Genomic DNA, 25,891 nt, shown 5'->3' on the forward strand with positions numbered 1-25,891 from the left:
GTGGCTATAGAATCTGACAAGCAACCCCGGACACGCTCCGTTTTCCCTACCAGAATCAGAAGGAACTCCAAGATGAGCAAGCTGCCAGCGATCCCACCTTCTGTCCCCACCCTCCGCACCCGGCCACGGCCGCCTCTCTATGGTGGATACATGATTGGTCCCGCCCCCTGGAGCCTACGCCCGCAGCCACGTATCCGTCCGGAGTGTCTCGGGCCTGAGAGCGGAAGTGACGCAAGGCTCGCGAGGTCGGCGGCCGCCCAGAGTCTACCAGGCAGCTGAAGGGAAGCTGGGCAGCCAGACCGCATTGGCAGGCGCCGGAAGTGGTCTTGTCTGTGAGTGGGAGTAGAGGGGCGGCGGTGGAAGTTCACTTAGGGCGGCGGGGCTTCTCGGGCGGGGCGAGCTTAGCCTCCTTTCCGAGAGCCCAACCCCTTGTCTCCTCGACGAAACATGGACTTCAGGGAGATTCTCCTGATAGCTTCGAAAGGACAAGGTGTCAACCATGTACCGGTAAGTAGCCGCCTGGACGTCGCTGTCTGGAGACCCCCCCCCGCCCCGCTCTCCCGGCTTCAAGTTCAGAAGCTGCGGTTCTGGGAACTTCGCCTGGAAGTCGGCTCCCGAAAGGGAGCGAAGCCCCAGACCGCCTTCTTTCTCAGCTGTTGTTGAGTGTATGTTTGCGGGAACACGGGGTAGAGGAGGATTTGGGGAGACAAGATGGGAGTCTTCTTGTGACTTGGTGACCTGGGTGTTGTCGCGTTGCGGGGAGCGCTGGGGTGGGGGGAAGCCGAGCAGCTCCTGGCGCCTAGGGGCACCTAACACTAGTGTGGGGGGCTCGGCGGAAACTTCGGCCAAGCTCTGGGGAGGCAGAGTGTTTGGTCGGGGAGCTCGGGAGGGTTTGTTGTTGTTGCTGCTGATGTTTGTTTCAGGGACTTGGTTGAAGAGCTGTTGGGGAAGCCTTTTGGCTAATTTGTCTCCTGTCACCGGTGAAAGGTTTAGTGATTTCTCTCATTCGTGATCCCACCCACCTAACCAGGGAAGGGATTATCTGCTGGGGGGGGGGGTGGGGAGGTGGTGGGGAGAGTTGTGCTGTATTCCAGGAAATCCGTGGTTACACGAAGGGTGAGCTAGCGGGCTGAGGCGCACGGTTTGCCTAGCAAGCGGGAGGCACTGGGTTTCATCCCCAGTGCGGGGCGGGGGGGGGGGGCGGAGGGCGGGGAGGGGCGGAGATGGAAGGTGGGGGTGTGAGTTGATTTCAGTTTCCGTTTACCCGTGGCCTTCCAGATTTTCATCTTTGTTTAAAATCTAGGTCCTATTTGCTCGTTCAGTGTTTGTCGATAAGCTAATAATAGTCGCAGAGGAGTGGAAAGCGTAAACTCAAAATATTAAAGTGGTAGAGGGTGTCTGTTTCATGGAGTTGTACCTGGTTTGCATGGACCAGTCATATCTGGATCCTCAGATGGTTCCCGCAGCACAGCTGTAAACCGACAGATTGCATTGTGATACCCACAGTTTGAGCAGTAAGGTGTCAAAACATCTTTTCAAAGTCAATCCAACAGGAATTTATTGGGTTCTCATTGTGTACTCTGCATTTCCTAGATTTTTATGTATTGCAGTATTCCTCCCTCTCTCTCTCCCCCTCCCCCTCCCCCTCTCCCTCCCTCCCTCCTCTCTCTCTCTCTCTCTCTCTCTCTCTCTCTCTCTCTCTCTCTCTCTCTCTCTCTCTCTCTCTCTCTCTCTCTCTCCCTCCCTCCCTCTCCCTCCCTCCCTCTCTCTCTCCTGCTTCTTTTCCTGTCAGATCTGGCTAGTTATTTTTATCCTTATCCTTTTGAATGTAACGATTTGAAGATAAAATAAGGAGTGAAAAAGTTTAGGTCTGCTTATTTTACATACGAATAGATATGTACTCAGCATCTCTCTTAAGTGCCAATAATTATTCCTCTAAGCCTTGAATCTTAAATTCTGCTGTGATCTCAAACTACTGAAATCTTTTTTTTTTTTTTTTTTTGCCAGTCCTGGGCTTGAGCTCAGGGCCTGAGCACTGTCCTTGGACTTTCTCAAGGCTAGAGCTCTACCACTTGAGCCTCAGCACCACTTCTGCCTTTTTCCTATGTATGTGGTACCAAGTAATCGAACCCGGGTCTTCGTGCATGCTAGACAAGCACTTTAACCACTAGGCCAAACTCCCGGCCCAAATCTTAAACTACAGAATCTGCAAAATTATCAGGCACATCAGTATTAAGTCCATAATCATTCATTTTGCTTAATTTGGTTAGAATTTCACTCTAGATCTTCCTAAATTTTGGTAGAGATCAAAGATAATACAAGCTTTGATGCCCAGGATAATGATCTGTAGAAGAATCAGAACTAAGTTAATTCCTCTCCAACCTCCCTCCCTCCCTCCCTCCCTTCCTTCCTTCCTTCCTTCCTTCCATTTTTCCAATCCTGATTTTTCCAATCCTGGGACTTGAACTCAGGACCTGAACGCTGTCCTTCACTTAGTTTGTTGGCTTGCTTGCTTGCTCTTTCTTTCGTTCTTTCATTCTTTCTCCTCTCTTTTTCCCCACAAGGCTAGTAATTTCTTATTTTGAAAGTCAATAATAGCTTTAGGTGATCCTAAAGCAGAAAATTTCAAATTATTTGTCTTTCAGGGTATGTATTTTATCCATCTACTTCTATTTGCAGTTACAAAAACAAGGTAAATTGATTAAATTTTAATAGAAAAATAACAGGCATTTATTTCATGAATCATGCTCCCTGCCCTCAATCCAAGAATACTAGTAAGCCTAGAAGTTTGATTTAGTTAGTGTTAAGATCCTTTAAAAAGAGCTGGGAATGTGGCTTATTGGTAAGAGCTCTTGCTAGCATGCATGAAGCCCAGGGATTGATTCCTCAGTACCACACAATAGACAGACAGACAGATAGATTGCTTAAAAAAAAAAAAAACAACTTACTGAAAGTAACAAAGGAAACTATTGAGGAATAAAACAAAGTAAATGACCATTAAATTTAATCTGTGATCTTGCTTTAATTCATCTTTCCCATCTATCATATATGCCTTATACACAGTCTTAAGAAGAGAATTCAAAAGAAGAATTTGGACACTTGCAAGCATGAAGCATATTAACACATCCCCATGTACCACTTTATATTTAGTACACATAAAAACTATATTTTATGGGGCTGGGAGTTTGGCCTAGTGGTTAAAGTGCTTGCCTAGCATGCATGAAGACCCGGGTTCGATTCCTCGGTACCACATACATAGAAAAAAGCCGGAAGTGGTGCTGAGGCTCAAGTGGTAGAGCGCTAGCCTTGAGAAAGTCCAAGGACAGTGCTCAGGCCCTGAGCTCAAGCCCAGCACTGGCAAAAAAAAAAAAACAAAAAAACTATATTTTATGTAATTGGTGTATGATTGATTCATTTACTCCATCACTCATTCATTTGTTTCCCTGATGGAGATCAAACCCAGTACTTCTCACATGCTAGGCAATTGCTCTGCCCCTGAGCTCTAAACCACACCTTCATACATTCTTTTGTGTATATGTGTTTGTGTGTGCCAGTCCTGAGGCTTGAATTCAGAGCCTGGGTACTGTTCTGAGCTTTTGCTCCAGGGAAGTGTCACAGCTTCACTTCTAATCTTTTTTTTTCTTTTTTTGGTAGTTTATTGGAGATAAGAGTCTCTGGAACTTTTCTACCTACCCAGGATGGCATTGACCTCAGTTTCCTAAGTAGCTAGGGTTATAGGTATGAGCTACTGGCAGCCTTCTTACATTTCTCTACTCTTTTTTTTTTTTTTTTTTTTTTTTTTTGGTGCTAGTCCTGGGGCTTGAACTTGGGGCCTGAGCACTGTCTTTGGGCTTTTTCAAGGCTAAGCTCTCTACCACTTGAGCCACAGCACCACTCCTGGCTTTTTCTTTGTATGTGGTACTGAGGAATCAAACCCAGGGCTTCATGCATGTTAAGCAAGCACTCTACCACTAGGCCACACTCCCAGCCCCCCTTTACATTTTTTAAATATACTAATATATAATTAGTAAAGTTGAAGTCTGTTTTCTTATTTCATTTTTAAAAAATATAAAACATGCTCTATGTGTAACAGATTTATGAAAATAAGCAATTTTAACACACACACACACATACACACACAGAGGCACCCTCATTGCTCTATATGAATATGCTTGGTTGAAACTTCAATGATCTGGGAGCCCCTGAGGCTTTTCAATAACTGACAGCAAAGATAACATTTCTTTCTTGTGATTATTTCTGTTTTTTTTAATTGTTATAAAGATGATATACAGAGGAATTACAGTTACATAAATCAGGTAGAGTATATTTCCCCCTTTTGGATAATGTCATCCTTTCATTGGCTTTCTCCCAGATCCATTTTATAGTTCATTTTTAACATACTGTCCATTGAGTACCATTGCTGCATTTGTTTACCCCTTGTCCCTCCACTCCTATGCATGATTATTTCTTTTTCCTTTTAGCCATCTTTGCCATTTTCACTTCCCTTTTGGACCCTACTAGAGCTGATAGATGTTAGCCTTCAGAATTCTTAGGTCAGACCTTTACTTACTCTGGAAAAGAAGTATGTTTATATTTTGCTTGAGAGCTACAAGTTGAGTATCTATCTGAAGTGCTTGTGGTCAGAAGTAATTTGGATTTTAGATTCTTTCCCATTTTTTAACATATGCATAAATATGAGATATAATAGAGATGAGAACCAAACTTAAACGAAAAATTATATGTCATGTGTATCTTTCACACAGTCTTAATGTAGTATTTTTAGTATATTTTGTTTTGACTGACCTATTGGATGAAGTCAGATGTGCAAGTTTCCATTTATGGTGTCATGTCAGTGCCTAAAAAGTTTTGAATTTAAGGAATAGAGCTGCTCAGCTCAACTAATGCTTTCCCAAGTTGTTCTTTTTCTTTTTTTCTTTTAAATGTAATAGTTAAATTTATAATGTTTTAGTTAAAACAAAGGTAGGATTGCATCATGCCTAGAAATATTAGGCACACTATTATTTCCCAGTGGAAAACTGAATACAAATAACAGCTGATCTAGGTGATGCAACTAGTCATTATCACAGGCTCTGTTTTATTTAAAGAAGAAAAGATATTTTTGGCATTACCCCGATAATAAAAAAAATAAAAAAAGATATTTTTGTTAACCAAGGCTTTTATCCTCCCTCCCCCACCTTTAGCTCACCCACTGTGCTGGGCTTCAGTAGCAAAAACAAAGTAGTTGTTCAATAGAATGAAAAAGCTATGATTCTTTTTTTATAGCAGTGTTTTATTTTGAAGGAGCAAACAAAAGTTTCTGTAGGAAACTTTCTCCATTGGGTAATATTCTATCTGTAAATTAGATGGTTCTCCACTAATCTAAAGATGACATGTACAGTGCCTGAGACAGCTTTGGATTTCTGGCCTACAACAGAACATAGTTACCTTTTTGGACATTTCTAACACAGAAGGTAAACTAGAAACTCTCATCAGAGTATCTTTTTGATATTTTAGAATCAGATTTGACTGTGTGTGTGTGTGTGTGTGTATGTGTATGTATGTGATGGAAAACTGAGGAAGGAAAGCCAGCCTTGAACCAATAGCTTCATGCCTCTAATTCTAGCTACTGAGGAGGCTGAGATTTGAAGATTGGTTTGAAGCAACCTGGGCAGAAAAGTCCAATATAACCATCTCTGAAGTAATGAGAAAGGGCCGGGAGTTTGGCTCAAACTTGGTAGAGTGCTTGCCTAGCATGCACGAAAACCCAGAAATGGTGTTGTGGCTCAAGTGGCAGAGTGCTAGTCTTGAGGAAAAAGTCCAAGGACAGTGCTCAGGCCCTGAGTTCAAGCCCCAGGACTGGGGGAAAAAAAAAAGTAACAAGAAACAGTGCTGAATTGGAGCCTTGGGCAAACAAGTTTTACAGGACAAAGATACCTGACGTTAAGCAACAGTGCTGGTGCGTGCACACACAGGGAAAACTTTATTTAAAAAGGGGAATTATTTTTCATTTTTAGAATGTAGATAGAATTAGAGAATGCTACATTAAGTGAAGTAAGCTAGGCATAGAAAGACAAATGTTTAAATATTCTTACTATAAGAAATGAGAAATAGAGGGCTGGGAGCATGGCCCACCAAGCCCTGGATTCAAATCTTTGGTACCGCATACATAGTGGTGCTGTGACTCAATTGATAGAGTGCTAGCCTTGAGAAAGCCCAAGGATAGTGCTTAGGCCCTGAGTTCAAGCCCCAGGACAGGTGAGAAGGAGAAGAAGGAGAAAGAAAAGAAAAGGAAGAGGAAGGAGAAAGAAGAGAATTGGAAGTGATCAATATGCTAACTAGCTCAATTTATTCATTATTCAGCATTGTATTCAGAAATCAAAACATCATTTTGTACTCTATAAGATTACATTGGATGTATGTGCTTGAACTCAGGGCCTCAAACTCATGCTTGGCTTTTTTATTTAAGACTGGTACTCTACCACTTGAGCCATTGCTCCACTTTGAACATCAATCCTCACATCTCAGCCTCCTGAGTAGCTAGATGTAAGTCACCAGCTACAGGCTAACCACAAAGACATATTCTCTATGTTTCAATTGTTACTATAAAAGTGATGTGCAGAAGGGTTAGTTACATACATCAAGTAATGAGTACATTTCTTTTTGGTCAGTGTCACCCCTTCCCTTGTTCTCTCCCAGTTTTTCCTTCCCATCCCCACTCACAGGTTGTATATAGTTCATTTTCCACCTAGTAAGTACCACTTCTGCATTTGGTCACCCTTTTGTTCCCTCCATTTCGGAGTCTCTCCCTCACCCTCCCAAAGAACACATATTCTTTTCATATTTCCAACTCCTGATTGATTCTCACTAGTAACTCTTAATTTATGTAAGTTGTCAGGATTTATGTATGTTCTACAATGACAAAAATGTGTTAGCTCCTGAGTAAGGAGAAGCTTTCAAGAAAGGAGTAACACTTTCAAGAAAAGAGTAACACATTTGGTGAACATGTATTTCCAGGCTGAAAGAGCTTTAATTTTTTGTGTGGGGGGGGAGTCAGGTAGGAGGGATGTTGGTCCTACGGCTTGAACTCAGCCTATACAGTATCCCTGAGCTCTTGTGCTCAAACTAGCACTCCACCACTTGAGCCAAAGCTGTACTTATGTCTTCTTCTTTTTCTTAGTTTAGCAGTTAAGTTGAGGTAAGAGTCTCACGAACTTTCCTGCCCAAGCTGGCTTTGAACCATAATCCTCAGATTTCTGTCTCCTGAGTAGCTAAGATTATAGACATGATAATATCAGTGCATAAAATGTAAAGTAAATTGATATTTTCTACCTTTGTTGCCTTCAGAATTACAAATCTTGGCAAATTTTCTAGTGCTTTGTTTGAATGGTATAAGCAGCAGTGTTGAGGATCATTCACTGGGTTCCAAAGAATGGGAGTTGGTGCCTTGCAATGTAACAGAATAGATAGTCCTTAGTATAAAAGAAACTTGTCTGGCTGCTTTTCATGAACCAGAAACAATGAGTAGCATGGTGCCTTGTATCAGATTCAGAATTGATGGGTACATCTTGATGTGCTGTTGTTAGAGCTACTACATATAACTGTAGCTCTATCTGACATGAGAAAATGCCAAGTAGTTCTGCTTTTTTCTTATTTTTATCAATCTACTTTTGGCACTACTAAGGTTTGAACTCAGAACCTTGTACTTGTTAGGCAAGCACTCTTTATCACTCTTAACCACACCTCTAGCCCTCTACCATATTAAGTAGAATAGAATATACTCCAAGCTGAGGCATTAAAAACAATGTCATTCTCTATTGGAATTAGAGTGTTATAAAATATTCCATTATTTAAAATCTTTTGATATAAAGGCCATTTTTTGCAGTGTCTCACCAAAGACCTAGCCAGCACAAGGTTAATATTTAAACATTTATCCACATAACACTTGTACACAAATGTTTTGCAGAAGCATTATTTATAATAGCCAAAAATACATACAATCCAGATTTCTAGCTGAGGAATAGTTACTAGAAGTAGTATGTGAGATATAGATACACAGATTTATAAGTACATATACATTGAAATTCATCCATTAGATGAATGAGATGTTGATAAGTGCTACAATAGGAACCTTGAAAACATGGTCCAAAATGAAAGAAGCTAAATACAAAAGACTCCTGTGTCAAGAGTTTTCCAAAGAAATGGAACCAGTAGGATTTATTTTAGGGAATTCATTATTAAGTCCACAATTTAAGTAGGCTAGGCCAGTAGGCTGAAAAATGAGGCAGGAGTTAATTCTGTAGCCTTCTGTAATAAACTTTAAAGACCAGCTCTGAAGTTCTTTGTATCATTCATATCACTTGGTTCATATCACAAAGGATAACCTGTTTTATCTAAAATCAATTGTTAATGTTATTAATATCCATAAAACACCTTCATAGCATCATGTAGATTAGCATATGGTTAAATAACTGGATGCTTTTATGTTAGACAAGTTAATACACAAAATTAACTATCATGGCCATATACTAGGCCATATATAAATAATATATATATATAAATAATATATATATATATTATATATATGCCATTAAAAAATGGGGGCCAGGAGTTTGGCCTACTGGTAGAATGCTCGCCTAGTATAGACAAAGACCCAGGTTCAATTCCTTGGTACCACATACACAGAAAAAGCCTAAAGTGGTGCTGTGGCTCAAGTGGTGGAGCTCTAGCCTTGAGAAAGCCCACAGACAGTGCTCAGGCCCTGAGTTCAAGCTCCAGGACTGGCAAAAAAAAAAATTCCTGGATACTATCTCTGATGTCTGTGCCAGGAATGTGTCAGTTGTTAGCATTGCTATCATGCAGGATTATCCGGTTGGATTAGGGCCTATAGGCCTCCTTGGTCAGCTGCTTTATTGGTATGCTAAATTAGTTGGAACTTGAGCCTTGGAACTTGAGCCTGTTTCAAGTTAGTTTGTATTTAGCCAAGCTTTAGTTTACTGCACAAATCCTTTGGCTTTCTTCCAGTGATTTCATACATAGTGGGAATATGTTTTTGGTTTAGAAATTGCTCACTTGTTGGCGGGGGGGTGGGGGGGTGGAGGGGGAGAAGGGGAATGGCACGGCACGGCACGGCACGGCACGGCACGGCACGGCACGGCACGGCACGGCACGGCGCCTGGTTGTGGGACTTAGGTGCTATCCCTGAGCTCTCTTTGCTCAAGGATACTGCTCTACCACTTGAGCCACAGTTCCACTTGGCCTTATTGGTGATTAATTGGAGAGAAGAGTTTTCTGGAGTTTTCCTGCTCAGGCTAGCTTTCAGTCATGATCCTCAGATCTCAGCCTCCTGAGTAGCTAGGATTACAGATGTGAGCCACCAGCACCCAGCTTTCTCTTTGCTTTTTGTTTCTTTATTTTCTTGAGGATGGAGTTGTTGCCAATTTGTTCCCTTTTTCTTTGTGTATTCTACTTTTATAGACTGTAAGGGAAATCTGTTGGTAGAGATCAAGCAGAGTTAAATGTGCTTCTCTGATGTGTTTTGAGGATCCTAGGAGTCCAGTCACTTTTACACATTGTGGAAAACATTAACTGGCTTGCTGGTTTTGGTTAAAGGAACGTTAAGAACACACATATCTTACAGATAAACTGCTTTTTGTTTTTTCCCTTGAAGGTTAGATTGCCTCAGGCTCAGAAAGATTAGTAAATCAATTCTTTAACACAATCGACTTCCATATTTTAAAAAGATCTGCCTCAAATGAGAAAACATGCTGTCCCTATAGGTAAAGAGATGATCAATTTTTTAAAAACCAAAAGTCATGCAATCTAGCAGTAGCAGATAAAGCCAAGAAAGAAACAAGCTAGCCTCTCATTGCCCAGTTATTTCTGCCCATCTGTCTTGTATTAAAAAGAAATAAAAAGCAGGAGTTGGCTTTCTATTTCCAACCTGCAAAGACTATCCTACAATATAGAATCTGTTTATGCTTGTGTTTGCAAACTGTATTTGTTGGGTTTGGGCTCTTTTTTTTTTTTTAATTTTCTTTTGTAGCATTTTTCAAGTCACTTTTGCTTCAATAACAAAAATAATTATTTTCAGATAATTTGTCTTCACCCTTTACTGTATTTGTACATAGTGATGCAGTATCAGAGAAAAGTACCTTGTATCTGTCATACTTCCAATATGTGTTGGTGCTCATTTGAGAAAATAAAGTTTTCAAATATTAAAAAAAAGAAATTGCTCACTTGTTCTCAGAGACTACTTCATTTTCCATTAAGTCATTAATGAATGCAGTGGATGAGAATGATATCTGCCTAACAAGGCAAGAAAGGAAGAACACTTTTTAAATGTTTAATAAATGTAAGGCTGCAGCTCAAGGTTGTGGAGAATTGGGGCAGGGAGTTTGGCCTAATAGTACAGTACTTGCCTAGCATGCACAAAGACCCAGGTTTGATTCGTCAGTGCCACATACATAGAAAAAGTGTGTGCCTTGGCTCAAATGGCAGAGCACTAGCCTTGAGAAAGCCCAAGGATGGTGTTCAAACCCTAAGTTCAAGCCCTAGGATTGACAAAAATAAATAAATAAAAATAGAAAGGTCCAGGAGTTTGGCCTAGTGGTAGAATGCTTCCCTAGCATGCACAAAGACCCAGGTTCCATTCCTTGGTACCACATACATAGAAAAAAAGCTGGAAATGGTGCTGTGGCTCGAGTAGTAGAACACTAAACTTGAGGAAAGCCCAAGGACAGTGCTCAGGCTCTGAGTTCAAGCCCCAGGACTGGTCAAAAACAAAAACAAACAAAAAGAGATTATGGAGAATTGGGTCCTTTCTGTTACATTTATTTCCCTTCCTTCTTCCCTCTCACCCTTCTTCCTCCCTCTCACCCTTCTTCCCTCCCTTCCTTCTGCTTTCCTTCCTTCCTTTCATTTTTCTGCAGTGCTAGGTATCGATCCCAGTGCTTCACCAATGCTAGGTAGGACCCCTAAATTTCTTTGAAACACTTTTAGGCTATAATTTAGGCTGAAACTATGGTTTGCCAACTAGCAAATTTTAAAATTTATATTTGCTTGTTCTAATCAAAATAACCTATGCAGTTATAAGATCCTGCCATAGAATACTCAGAAAACAGTTAAGTAGTCATTTTTTGGTTTGAAAATTGGACTTGAAATACTTATTTCTGAGGGAAGTTGGGGTCGGGGAGTTTGTGGCTCTGGGAATTGAACCTAGGCCTGGGGCCTTCTATGCTAGCACTGTTATTATTTACTAAGCCACATCTCTCTGCCTGCTGCTGCTGCTCCTCCCCCCCAGTCCTTATTTTGTAAAGTTGATTTATTTTTGTATTCTGTTTTTATTTTTAGAAAAGATACAGTTTGGCAGTGGGGCCTCCCAAGAAAGACCCAAAAGTTAAAGGTGTTCAATCAGCAGCTGTACAAGCTTTTCTTAGAAGGAAAGAAGAAGAGCTTAGACGAAAAGGTATGTGTGCCTTATTCTCCATTTTAAGGATTCCCACTTTCCTATCTAGTGTGTACCTAACCAATGGTTATTTGTAAAAACATAACAGGTCAATGGATTTAGGATAGTGAGTGTGAATGTCTGCCTCTAGATTGACTTTGTATGGCTTTACATGTGCTCAAGTATTGGTTATTTGTATGGAACTTTGCTTTTTGTTACCTCTGCCTTAAAGACTTTGGAGCCAGGCATAGTAGTGTCCCAGCTACTAAGACATCTGAGTCACTATAATTATTTGAGCCCAGGACCTTGAAATGCACGTGGATAACATAGTAAGACCCCATTTAACACAAAAGGCCGCCAGGTGCAGTGGCTCACACCTATAATCCTAGCCATTCAGGAGGCTGAGACTTGAAGATCTCTGTTCAAAGCCAGCTTGGACACTGAAGTCTGAGAGACTCTTATCTCCAATTAGCCACTAGAAAATGAGAAGTGGCGCTGTGAGTCCAGGGGTAGGGCAGTAGTCTTGACCCGTAGAGCTCAGGGACAACACCCAGGCCCAGAGTTAGAGCTGTACCCCTTAGCTGAAGTGAGCTTAGGGACAGTGCCCAGGCCCAGAGTTCAGGCCCCTCAATGACAAAAAAAAAAAAAAAGGCTTATTGGAGTTAGTGATTATTGTCCATATTGAAGCCCTCAATAACAATTTTTAATTATTGAATTCTTTTAGAGCTCATTAATTGAAATAGTGAATTTTTAGCCAGGTGCTGGTGGCTCACACCTATAATCCCAGCTATTCAGGAGGCTGAGATGTGAGGATTGTGGCTCAAAGCCATGATAGGAAAGTTCATGAGACTTTGTTGGTGGTGGTTGTGGGGCTTGAACTCAGAGCCTAAGCACTGTCCCTGAGCTCTTTCGCTCAAGGCTAGCAGTCTACCACTTTGAGCCATAGCTTTACCCATGGTTTTTTAGTGTTTTGTTGGAGATAAGAGTCTCATGGAGAGTTTTCTGCCTGGGCTAGCTTCGAACCATGATCCTCAGATCTCAGCTTCCAGAGTAGCTAGAATTACAGATGTGAGCCACCAGGCACCTGCACCTTGAGACTCTTATCTCCAATAAACTACTCAGAAACAGCCAGCACTGTGATTCATTTGGTAGAGCACTAGCCTTGAACAAAAACTCAGTTTAAGTCTCAGGACCAGCCCTTCTTCAAAAAGAAGAATTTTTTTTTAACTCTTAATCTCAAGAAGTTGTACCTAATACAAATGACCATTCAAAATGCTTGAATATTATTTTGTAATTATTAACAGATTTTAAGTGTATACTTAAAGTTGGAAACTCAGTCCCTTGCTTGCTTAGTCATATAGGAAAACTCATGACCTATCATTATATGAAGATGACTCAATTGGTATTTGTTCATGTAACTTCCTTATCTGATTCCTAGATATCTTCAGACTGTAACTTGGCAACCTGTTGATATCACATGAACATTCTGCTGTTTTGAGACCTTGAAATAATATTTTCTTTGTTCCTTTTAGCCTTAGAAGAGAAAAAGAGAAAAGAAGAACTAGTAAAAAAGCGGATTGAGCTCAAACATGACAAGAAAGCAAGAGCTATGGCCAAAAGGACTAAGGATAATTTCCATGGTTACGATGGGATTCCTATTGAGGAAAAATCAAAGAAGAGGCAGGCAATGGACAGCCACACCAGCCATCAAGCAGACCAGGAGTATGAGGTGGAAGAAGAGAATGGATTCTTGGAATACAATCAAGCAGTGTCAGAGGAGGAATATGAGGAAGAGCAAGAACCTCCCAAAGTTGAAAGCAAACCAAAGGTCCCCCTTAAAAGTGCCCCACCACCCATGAACTTCACTGATTTACTGAGACTGGCTGAAAAAAAGCAGTTTGAACCAGTGGAGATCAAGGTGGTAAAGAAATCAGAAGAGCGGCCTATGACTGCAGAAGAACTTAGGGAGCGTGAATTCCTTGAACGAAAGCACAGGAAAAAGAAACCTGAGACAGATGCAAAACTACCTCCAACTGTGTCCAAAAAGGCACCCACTCAGAAAGAAAGTATGGTCACAAAACTTAGCAAAGGATCGGGGGACAAGCAACTTTCTTCCAAGGGAGTACCCTTTCCTTATGCTGAGAAGAAATCCAAGCCCAGCCCAGCCAATGAGAAACGCTCAGCTTTGTCTTTATCCAAACTCACGCCTGCAGAAAGGACCAAGTCAGGATCTGGCATTAGTTCCCAACCCTCACTTCATGAGAGTCATGACAGACTTGTTTTCAATGGGGGTAAAAAGCCCTACTCCAACACCTGTTCACCAAGTGTCCCAAAGACTTCTGCTAGTGGGACTCAGAAATCTGCCACTGAGCACAAGGCCAAAAAATCTCCTAATCCTACCCATTCCAAGTCTGGACTCATGGTTACTCCAAACAATAAAGCTAAGAGTTCAGGTATCAGGCAGACAGGCAGCAGCTCCAACTTAGCCCCTGAGCGGCCCAGCTTAGGAACGGTTCGGCCAACTCATGGTTCTGGCCCTGTTCCCAAGCGCCAGAATGGCAGCTCCAGCTCAGGACCTGAGCGATCAGTCGGCGGGACCAAGAAGGTAGCTAGTAACACAAATGCCTCTAGGTTGACACTCAGTGGTACAAGTGGTCCAGGACGGCCTGCAAGCAGCTCAAGTGGCCCTGGTCGACCCAGCTGTGGCTCAGGTAGTTCTGGAAGACCTGTGGGCAACCCTGGAAGCCTTGGGCGGCCAGGAAGCAGTCCTCGTGACCTACGACGACCAGTGAGTGGCCCAGGCCACCCTGGGAAGTCAGTCAATGGCCCTGGGCGATCCCTAAGTGGTTCAGTTCCAGCTGGACGAACTGTCAGTAGTTCAGGTCCTGGTAGACCAGTGAGCAGTTTAGGACCTGGGCGAACAGGTCTCCCCACAAAGCCCAAGTGTACCGTTGTGTCCGAAACAATTTCTTCAACGAATATTATTAGCCGATCCAACAGTGGACAGATGAATGGAATGAGGCCTCCCCTTCCTGGCTACAGATCTGCCCAAGGTAAAACTAACCTTCATTTTATAGTATACATATTTGTACTTGGAAATTAGCTAAGAATATTTTGTTTAGTGTAATCAAGGACCCATGCTAGTGCTGATATAATGTCTGCCCTGGGCCTGAGAATTCCTTTAATGATTGTGGTTTGGGTAAGTCTTTAGGAAGAAGCTTATTTAGGGTCCCTTTTGTTGACCCCTGCAGAATCCCTAAGTATAATAAACTTGTTTTTTGATTTGTGAGACTATACATGCCCTATGTGGTTAATTGATTAAATATATAAAATATTCTTTATCATGAAGAGATCTTTATGATAAAGACATCTGTCTTTAACTATATATAATTTCAAGCTTAAAGTCTTCAGTGCATTGTTCATTCAGCAAAACTTTGTTAAGCACCTGTTTATGTATCATAAGCTATTTTAGACTGCCCTTGTTTTTCTTCAAGGATAGTAATCAAGGTCTTAACCACTGGTACTTTAGGCTTCTTCTCTCCCAAGGCACAAGATTGTTGGTAGTACTTACTGGTTGCTTGGTCTACATGCTAATGGGCATCTATCTGTTAAAGCACTTGTTAAATGTTTTTTAGAATGTAAGAAGAAACAAGTGATATACTTTTTTAAAAATCATAGCCTAATTCAAGCCAGAGGCAGTGGCTCACACCTGTAATCTTAGCTACTCAGGAGGCTGAGATCTGAGGATCCAATTTCTAAAGACTAGGCACAGAAGACCTAAAGACCGTGACACCCCAAAGGAAGCAGTCTGTGGCTCAGGTGTATGGTGGGCCTTGAGCTGAAAAGCTCAGAGACAATGGCCAGGCCCAGGGGTAGGGTAGTAACCTGGAGCTAAAGACCTCAGAGACAGTGCTCAAGCCCAGAGTTAAAAACCACATAACCCGCCCCCTACAAAAAAAAAAAATCCTAATTCAGCTAGACCTCCAAAAGTGACATTTTGCATTCTCTGGATACATTTAATTGTCACAGCTCAGAAGAAGGCATGTAACTAGCAAGGATGTTGCTAACACTTTTAAAAAGCATGGGGCAGCCCCCAATAACACAGAATCATCTGGCCATGATGTTTTGTAATATGAAAATTGAGAAACTGAGCTAGGGGAACAGGCCATACATATTAAAAATAATCATATAACAATAAAAGGAGTGTCTTTAGTCAAAGACTGAAATGCATTTGTTCACAGTATTGGCCTACTAGCTTCATGCCTGTCTTTTGCAGAGTTGTTGATTTGGGTGTTTGTTTTTTTTTAATTCATCTTTTTGGCAAAATGGCAAAAATAGAATTAAAAGTTTTTTCCAAAATTACTCAATTTGAACAGTTTTCTATAAATACCTACTCTTTTTTGGGGGGGAGGAAGCTATGTTTTTCTGGCTGATCTTGAACTCCTTGTGTATTCATGACTTGAAATTTACAGACAAAATTATGGTGATCCAAATAGAAGTGTATTATTTTGATGTCTTTACTTGACATAACTAAACATTCATGATTCTGCCAGGCACCAATAGCTCCGGCCTGTAATCCTAGCTACTCAGAGGCTGAGATCTGAGGATTGCAGTTTGAAGTCAGCCTGGGTGAGAAAGTCCCTGAGATTCTTGGGCCGGGAGTTTGGCCTAGTGGTTAAAGTGCTTGCCTAGCATGCATGAAGACCCGGGTTCGATTCCTCGGTACCACATACATAGAAAAAAGCTTGAAGTGGTGCTGAGGCTCAAGTGGTAGAGCTCTAGCCTTGAGAAAGTCCAAGGACAGTGCTCAGGCCCTGAGCTCAAGCCCAGGACTGGCAAAAAAAAAAAAAAGGAAAAAAAAAAAAAAAGAAAGTCCCTGAGATTCTTATCGTCAATTAACTACTAAAAAGCTGAAAATAGCACTGTGGCTCAAGTGATAGACTTCTAGCCTTGAGCACAAAAGCTCAAGGACAACACCCTGGCCCCTGAGTTCAGTCCTCAGGACCCCCCCCCACCCAGACACACACACAAAATTTCATGATTCTTTAGCAGAATCTCTAAAACAGAATAAAAGTTAATCTTTTAAATCCCAGAAGTACAATACTAAGCTAAATATATGTAACAAAGTACTTCAAATAAGCCCTAGATTAAATAAGCATTCTGTTCTTTCTAGATTCCATATGTAGCAGGAATAACAACATGTTATTAGAGCCTAATTGCTCTAATTTTTAAAGATTTTTTTTTTTGGGGGGGGCCAGTCCTGGAGTTTGAACACAGGGCCTGGACACTTTCCTTGGGATTTCTCAAGGTTTATGGTCTACCACTTGAGACACGGCACCACTTCCTGCTTTTTCTGTGTAAGTGGATACCAAGGAATTGACCCAGGCTTCGTGCATGCTAGGAAAGCACTCTACCACTAGACCATGTTCCTGACCCTAATTTTTAAAGATCCCACTTTATGTAGAACTCTATTAGAAATACTTTGCAATTTAATTAGAAATAATTGTTTCTGTACTTAGGTCTTCAGAGGCTTCCATTTCCTACTGGTTACAAAAGGCAGCGAGAATATGAAGAGGAAGATGATGATGAATATGACTCTGAAATGGATGATTTTATTGAAGATGAAGGAGAACCTCAGGAAGAAATATCCAAGCACATTCGGGAAATCTTCGGCTATGACCGAAAAAAGTAAGGATTTAAATAAATAAGTTATATTTCTTTGTTGCCATTGTTGTTTAGTTTTTTGAGATAGGGTCTTGCTAGGCTGGCCTTTAACTTGGAATTCTCTTGTTTTAATCTTCTGAGTACTGACATTACAGTTATGTACTATCATAGCTGGCTTGCTTTGAATTCACATGATGAAGGGGAAATATTCATAGTAGTGGTATTGAATACCACTTAATTAGAAATGCTTGGGTGATAGATATTTTAAATAGTTATTACTTTAACAGTGTTTTTAGTTAATAGTAGTTTGTATAGTTACTTCCATGAAAGCCAAAATACCCCTTTTTAGCTTATTCTTGTAATAGTACTCTCCTAAATATTTAGGAGGCTGAAGCAGCTTTGTAGTAGAAGTAGATTGGCACTGTCCTTAGACTTTCTCAAGGCTAGAGCTCTGCACTTGAGTCACAGCACCACTCCTAGCTTTTTCTATGTATGTGATACTGAAGAATTGAACCCAGGTCTTTGTACATGCTAAGCAAGCACACTACCACTAGCCAAACTCCTGGCCCTGGCCTCTTTTTTTTTTTTTTTTTTTTTTTTTGGTATAAAAAGTATTATAGCTAGGCCAGTGCGGTAGCTCACGCTTATAATCCTAGCTACTCAGGAAGCTGAGATCTGAGGATCTAGGTTCAAAGTCAGCCTGGGCACAAAAGGCCCTGAGACTCTTATCTCCAGTTAACCTCTAGAAAATGAGAAGTGGGGCTTGGCTCAAGGGTAGGGTGGTTAGCCTTGAGCTGAAGAGCTCAGGGACAGCACCCAGCCCAGCCCCAGAGTTCAAGCCATGACCCACCAAAAAAAAAAAAAGTATTGCAGCTCAAGAATATGGTCTTTTGACAGCAGTATGGGACTAACAGCTCTAATTTAACTAAGAACTTGTTAAAAATGCAGGCTGGGACCCGGAGAGTGGCCTAATGGTAGAGTGCTTACCTAGCATGCACAAATCCCTGATTTTGATTCCTCCATACCACATACACAGAAACCAGAAGTGGTGCTGTGGCTCAAGTAGTACCCTTGAGAAAGCCCCAGACTGGCGCCAAAAAAAAAAAAAAAAAAAAAAGGCAGGCAAAAATTCAGCAAAGGCTGAATCCAAATCTACTTTTAAGGTCCCAGGTGACTCATAAATGTGAATATTGAAGTCATAGAAGTATTTATACTGTTATATCAGTGGTTTGAAATACTTTCACCATATAATGAATTATTTTTAAAATAACATTTGGAAAGGACTAGGTAGTATGCATGTAAAACAAACAAGACCTATCACAGTCCATCTAAGTTAGTAATTGCTATTTTTTTTAAGTTCCTGGGTATGAGAAATTGTAATACCTAAAAGTCATTTTGGAGACAGGAGTTTGGCCTATTGGTAGAGTTCTTGCCTAGCAAGCACAAAGACCTGGGTTCAATTCCTCAGTACCACATAGAAAAAGCCGGAAGCTGACTCAAGGGGTAGAGCTCTAGCCTTGAGAAACCCCAAGGACAGTGCTCAGGCCCTGAGCTCAAGCCTGGCCAAAAAAAAGGGGGGGGGCATTTTAACAACAACAACTTGCCAGGTGCTGGCAGCTCATATCTCTAATCCTAGCTACTCAGGAGGCTGAGACCTGAGGATCGCAGTTCAAAGCCAGCCTGGGCTTGAAAGCCCATGAGACTCTTTATCTCCACTTAACCACCAGAAAACTGGAAGTGGTGCTGTAGTTGAAGTGGTAGTGTGCTCACCTTGAGCAAAAGAAACTCAGGGACAGCTCGCTGGCCCAGAGTTCAAGCCCCAGGACCAGCTAAAACAAACTTGCCAGGAATCAATGGCTCAAGCCTGTAATTCTGGCTACTCAGTAGGCTAAGATCTGAAGATCATAGTTTCAGCTTAGGCAGGACAGTCCCTAAGAGTCAACTAAATAAGAAGCTGGAAGTAGAACTGTGGCTCAAGTAGTAGAGTGCTAGCCTTGAGCAAAAAAACTTAAGGACAGAGACTAGGCCATGTTCAATCCCCAGGACTGGCACCAAAAACAAGCAACAGCAACAAAAAATCATATGGTATAGACAGAAGAACTAGGTTAAAACTCAGAAAAATCTCATCTGAGCCAGGTGCAGTAGTGGGTACCCTCAGGAGGATGAAATAGGGGAGTGGTGAGTTTAAGGCCAGTCTAGGTAACATAGCATGACCTTGTGTTCAAAGAAAACAGAAAAATCTACTCTTACTTCTGTTACTAACCTAGCTACATGCTCTTGGTCAAACCATCATTAACCTGTCTACTTCAGTTTTCTCTAAAGTTCTTTCCTATATCATGAGAGTCATGACGCTCAAATGAGATGATGTATACAAAACAACTTTCATTGTGCTTTCTAGATTTTAATGTGAATGTCAAGAACATCGCTGATTAGGCTAAAAAAGAAAAATAAGCCTTGGTGGATTGGTGCTTCACTTAACCCTACATTACACTCAGGAATAATTACTTGTCAGGGTCATGTTACTTTTCAGGGTAATAATAGCTCATTGAAGGTCCACACTGCAATGATCCACTTATGCCCATTATCTGCTCCTCTCTTCCCCTACCAAGCAAGGGGAAATGATACCAAAAATGTGCTCCATTTAAAGATTGTGTGCATACATGTGCCCACCCCACTATCAGAACTTAAACTTGGGCATGTGCTCTTCCTTAGCTTCTTTCTTTGCTCATAGCTGGTACTCTCCTACTTGAGTCACAATTCCAGTCCAGCATTTTGCTGGTTGATTAGAGAAGGAATCCTGGGGATTTTTCTTCCCCAGCTAGCTTTGAGCCTTTTTTTTTTTTTTTTTTTTTTTTTTGGTCCAGGTCTATGACTTGAACTCAGTATCTAATACTTTCACTCCTTGGCTGTCTGTCGGCCACTTGAAACATATCTCCAGCCCCCAGCTTTGAATATTAATCCTCTAGTTCTCAGCCTCCTAAGTAGCTAGGATGGCAAGTATGAACTACTGGTGCCTGGCTAGGCAAGTGCTGCTACCACTGAGCTGTATCTCCAGCCAACATACCTTTTAAGAAAGGATGTATCATGGAGCTGGGAGTTTGGCCGTAGTGGTAGAGTGGTTGCCTAGCATGCATGAAGACCTTGGAGCCACATACATAGAAAAAAGCCAGAAATGGTGCAGTGGGCTCAAGTGGTAGAGCCCACTTGAGAAAATCCAAGTACTGCACTCAGGCCCTCCTGAGTTTAGCTCACGACTGGCCAAAAAAAATAAAATAAGGATGTATTAGAAAACTGACTTCACAGTTTCTATTTTTTTCTTTATCAGATACAAAGATGAAAGTGATTATGCCTTACGTTATATGGAAAGTAGCTGGAAAGAGCAGCAAAAGGAAGAAGCAAAGAGGTAAGCACAAAATATGTTTGTATAAAAGTGTTCTAAAAGTTCTTTTCAGCCTGGTGCCAGTGGCTTATGCCTATAGTCCTAGCTACTCAGGAGACTGAGATTTAAGAAATGATCATGGCTTAAAGCCAGCCTGGGCAGGAAAATCCATGAAAATCTTACCAAAAATTCTTGAAGTGGAGCTGTGACTCAAGTGCTAGAATGCTAGCCTTGAGCAAAAAGGCTCAGGGCCTGAGTTCAAGCCCTAGGATCAACACCAAAAAAATAAATTAATCTTTGCTACTCAGGAGGCTGAGATCTGAGGATCGCCGTTCAAAGCCAGCTCAGGCACAAAAGTCCATGTGACTGTCATCTCCAATTAACCACTAGAAAACCGGGAGTGGTGCGTAGGATGGTAGGATGGTAGCCTTGCGCTGAAGGGCTCAGGTTCAATGCCCAGGCCCAGAGTTCAAGCCTCACAACCAACAAAGATTTCCTTGTGTTAACTGGAATGTTGGTAATGGCCCACACTAGCATCCTGCTAGTTACCTGCAAGGGCCTTAAACAAGTGAAATGAAAATCTACTTTTCCTTGCTGAGGTATTGGATTGAAACGATATGTATACAAGATGCTTATTGTGTCTCACATGTGTATTACAGCAAGCGATATGAGAAGCCTTCCTTAATTGTAATTGTGAAGTGGTCTTTTTCTTTCCACTTCAATTGTAATCTTGCTAAATAACTTTGCTAGCCTCAGGTTGTTACATTCCCTCTACCTAATTCATGTTTGGCTATCTGGGTAAACTAATGATAATTTCTTGAGTAAGGGTAACCCTGAATACTTTCTTACAGTTTTTGTTACTCTAAGTAATTCACCTCAGACTTAACCCACAATACTAAGCCTTCTTTCTCAATCTTAGATCTCCCCTTTTATAACTAGATAAAATGCCAAAATAAGCTATTAGGAAAGGGTATTTTTTTGTTTTTTGGTTTGGTCATGAGGCTTGAACTCTGGGCCTGCACATTGTCCCTGAGCTCTGCAACCCAGGGCTACCATTCTACCCCTGGAGCCACAGTACCGCTTCCAGTTTTCTGGTGATTAATTGGAGATAAGTGTCTCACGGATTTTGGTGCCCAGGCTGGCTTTGAACGGTGATCCTCAGATCTCAGCCTCCTGAGTAGCTAGGATTACAGGTGTGAGCCACTGGGCCTGGCTGTTTCGTTTCTTTGGCCAGTCCTGAGGTTCGAAGTCAGGCCTGGGCACTGTCCCTGAGCTTCCTTTGCTTAAGATTAGCACTTTACCACTTGAGCCACCGCACCATTTACTTTCTGTTTGTTTGCCAGTCATGTGGCTTGAACTCAGGGCCTGAACACTGTCCTTGGGCTTTCCTCAAGACTAGTGCTCTACCACTTGAGCAGCCACAGCACCACTTCTGGTTTTTTTCTATGTATGTGGTACTGAGGAATCGAACCAGGGTTTCATGCATGCTAGGCAAGCACTATACCACTAAGTCCTGGGAAAGAGTATTATTGTTCTTTTTTGCTTTTTTGGTCTTTTGGTGCTGGGGATTGAGCCCAGAACTGTGTGCATGCTAGGCAAGTATTATACCACTGAGCTAAATGCCCAAGTCTATTTTAAAGTACTTTTAAGAGAAATATATATTAAAGCATCTTAAACAGTAATGGCTTAGAAGCACAATCTATGTGAGCTCCTAGTTGAAATTTTGTTGCTTTTAAATTTTTTTCATGTTACTTTTAAAGTAGCAATCTCATGTGTATTAAATACTATTTAATTTTTCAACAGTTTAAGACTAGGTATGCAAGAAGACTTAGAGGAAATGAGACGTGAGGAAGAAGAAATGAAACGTCGAAAGGCTAAGAAGCTGAAAAGACGTTAGCTGCTGCTTTATTTTTGTAAAACTCTAGCAAGACTGCTGCAAGGATTTCCTGCCTTCAGACTGAATAAGCCTCCTTACCGTTTTTATATTTGTACTTGGGTACTCAAGGAGACAGAATGCATACTGTCAATGCAGGCTATCATTTGAACATAAAGTGTTTTCAATACTGCAAGGTGAAATCTTAATGTAGATGGTAGAATGTCTGCTGTGTGCTCTTATGATGTCAGCCTTGATCCTAATAAGCTATGCACTCTGTGGGGCTACTTATTTTATTGTTCCTTTGCTGCTTTGAGGGAAAAAAAATTGCCTCCTCCTCTTATATTTCTGCTGATGTGTGAGATGAGGGTACTGTCCAACTTCTAGTCAAACATGTCTTTATTAGGAACCTGACCCTTCATGAATGTTGTCAGCAATAAAGTGGCTTGTCCTAATCTGTGTTCAGATTGAAAACTCAAAAGTAGACTTTATAATTACCACATGGGTGTCATCCTTGTGACTCAGAAGCGCAAAATAGAATAAATTATATTGTATTCATTATTTGTGGATTGGATGCTGAGCCTTATTAATTTAGGTAATTTGGCAATTAAATTTTTTAAAGTTTCCCAAGCTAAAAATACAGGTGTCAATATAGGAATATTTTCAAAGTTTTCCTTTCAGGTTGTTATGTTGGCTTTAGTATAAAATAGACAAGGTCACTATGCTGATTAAAAAATTTGTTTTTATACTGAAAAATTATTCAATCCCTAGATCTGAAAGAGTTTAAAAGAAGAAAGTGACATGTGAGCTTCTCTTTAATCATAAAGATATCCTTCCATCACGAAGATATTTTAGAATCCCAGCATGCCCTGTACCTCTTGACTTTGCATTTTTAGCTTAACTTCCCTAATATAAATGGCAGAAAACCAAAAACATTAAATTTGTATCAAGAACACCACCTTGTCCTTTTGCCCATATTGCACTTTTATTTCAAACTATGCACTGTGAAGAGAATTTTTCCTGTTCTGGTATTTTATTGGGCTATAGGACTTTCATTTTCACCCTTTATAGTTATAATCTTTATATCACTTAAGCCTCAAGTCCAAGCAGTTCCAGACATGGCTGAAAGGAAGCTACGTCTCAAGGACAGCATCAGAAAATGAGATATACTTTTAAGAATATTTGTCCTTCATTCTAAATATGGAGGATTGGAGACAGAACTAAGCTTGTAGGAAAATTCTACAACACATGTTCTGGCTGTCTTAAGCCATTGGAAAAATAGGAAATTGGAGGGAATGTCCTACTAAGAATCCTTACTTCCCACCAGATGTTTTGTATATTTTTATCCATAAAATCTTTTTTCTTCAAGTTTGGGAATTGTAGCTTACCATTGTTATCCTTCCTCAATGGGAATTGTAGTTTACCATTGTTAGTTAACCTTCCTTAATGGGAAGGTAACAATGTGACCCACTCTAGAATTAACTCATTATGAATAGAGTTTCAAACTTTTGAGTACAAGGATCTAATTTTAAAGTTGAATACCATATGAAAGTTGTCTTAATCATTAGTGGTAACACCTTCTCTACATAAATCTTTTACAGTAGTACTAGAAAACCCTATACTTTTTCTCAGCATCTCAAATACCTTCAATGAAATTGATTTGATAGTGTGATGCTCCATTTAATACAGAATTAAAACATTTTCTTTGCCATCATATGTTTCCACCCCCCACCCCATTTAAGTGGTCTTTATTGGATATATTTTTGAGAATTATTGAATATTTTTTCAGTAGTAAGAAATATAATTACAATAAAGTGCTTGTCGTAGCCAAAAGATTTCTGGTGGCTTTTAAAGTTCACTAGCATTTACTGATATGGTACAGTTATTTGTACAGAAAGGAATCTTTGTACTAAAGTTGCAGAATCTAGTAGGAATATCTGTCACTTACAGTGTTTCTTCTATCATAGATGCTAATTTGCATCAATATTATAAAATGACTTTTTAAATGTCTTTTATCCTGGCCTTGTTTCCAAATCCTGTCTTCCATCTTGTTGTTCTGTACTTCCTTGACCACTCTACACACAAACCTTTGAAGAAACTGGAATAGGCTATTATTTTATCAAGGTTTACAAATTAAGTGCTTGGTTTTTAGTATATTCTGTCTTGATTTTCAGATTTTAATATTTGAAGATGTGCCTTTTATTGGGTAATATTAATTCACGAATGTAGTAATGTTATTTCACAATTGTAATGTTACATGATCATGGATGTGGTATTCTCTTAACACAAATTATGTGTAAGGAAAGTAGTTTTCATAAAACTCACGGCTCTGATTGCACAGTCCCTGTTGCTTCTGATGTTATATGTCAAAGCAAAGGGTACTTTCTTTTAAGGCTACTTTCAGGACTTATCTGAAATATAAATGCAAATATGTACATTTGTAGGCCAGGGTACCACATGTCACAGGCAGCCTTACATGTGTGCCATGAGAAAGTTCAGACTATTAAGAAAGTCTTATGGGAACTTCTTTAAAAAAAAATCCCCAGGATTTTCTCCAATAAATAAATTATATTTTGTAACTTCACAGCAGCTATTAGTACATTTCTGAGATATAGCAGGAGACCAAAACATTTTTGGAAAGAGAAGAAATATATGAAGAGAGACTGGTCATTTTATTTTCAGTGTGCTGATTAGACTACTATTTATTTTGTGAGTGGATGTGATAAGTACATATTCAGGTGTGTAGTGTATGATTTAAGAGTGAAAAGATTTCTTTGCAGTTATTAAATCCATGTCTTTTGCATAATGGACAAATCAAGTTTAAATGGAAACCTTTTATGTAGCTTAGCTTGTTTTCTGGTGCTGTTGACCTGCAAGAGAATATACTTTTGCATATACAGGTGAATGTTTTGCAATTTATGTATACAAAAAATTGTAGGCATTAAAAGTATTTTATTGATATTCTTACTGGTCTGCCTTTATTGGTCAAAACTTTGAGCTATTATCTCAACTGAAAACATTTTTCTTGCTAGACACCTTAATAGGCTTGTCAGAAATCAGAAGTCAAGTTTGTCTCCTATGCACACACACTCCTGGCACCTTCTCTCTCACATGCACATCAATATCTTTTCAGCTCCTACCACTAAGATGTCTGTTTCTATTATCAGCTTAGAGTACCTTTGTGCCCCGAAGATACCCAAGTTAGGAGAACTAAGGTGGCTAGAGCAGTAGAATCTACCTTTGGGGCTTTAGTTTTGGAAGTTTGCTCAAATTGGAGGAGGAGAATAGTCCTGAATATTTAGTTCTTGTAAAATGAGCAAGTTCCAGTCTTAATGTAATAGAGCTTAAGATGTTGAGGAAATGAGTGCTAGGATTATATGTGAGCACGTGGGTATAGCCATGCAGAAGATTGTAGGTACATGATTCACTAGAATGAATTGAGTCTAGGTCATGTAATATACAAGATAGATGCTAATATCCTAGATTCAGAGTTTACTCCTAGCCATGTTTATAAATGTTGAATTCATTTTTC

The 25,891-nt window shown here is 40.5% G+C and overlaps 1 protein-coding gene across 1 annotated transcript; it reads left to right on the forward strand.

Moving 5' to 3' along the window:
- Nucleotides 1-250: 250 nt before the first annotated feature.
- Nucleotides 251-24,291, forward strand: Spty2d1 (SPT2 chromatin protein domain containing 1). Its single transcript, XM_090348017.1, has 6 exons — nt 251-507; nt 11,350-11,464; nt 12,976-14,496; nt 16,963-17,131; nt 20,433-20,510; nt 22,290-24,291. The coding sequence occupies exons 1-6, from the start codon at nt 448-450 to the stop codon at nt 22,381-22,383; spliced, it is 2,037 nt and encodes a 678-aa protein (XP_090204143.1). The 5' UTR covers nt 251-447; the 3' UTR covers nt 22,384-24,291.
- The last annotated feature ends 1,600 nt before the right edge of the window (nt 24,292-25,891 follow it).

The sequence above is a fragment of the Megascapheus bottae genome, chromosome 16 (assembly GCF_031878675.1).
Source record: "Megascapheus bottae isolate mThoBot1 chromosome 16, mThoBot2.hap1, whole genome shotgun sequence".
Classification (NCBI taxonomy): Eukaryota; Metazoa; Chordata; class Mammalia; order Rodentia; family Geomyidae; genus Megascapheus; species Megascapheus bottae.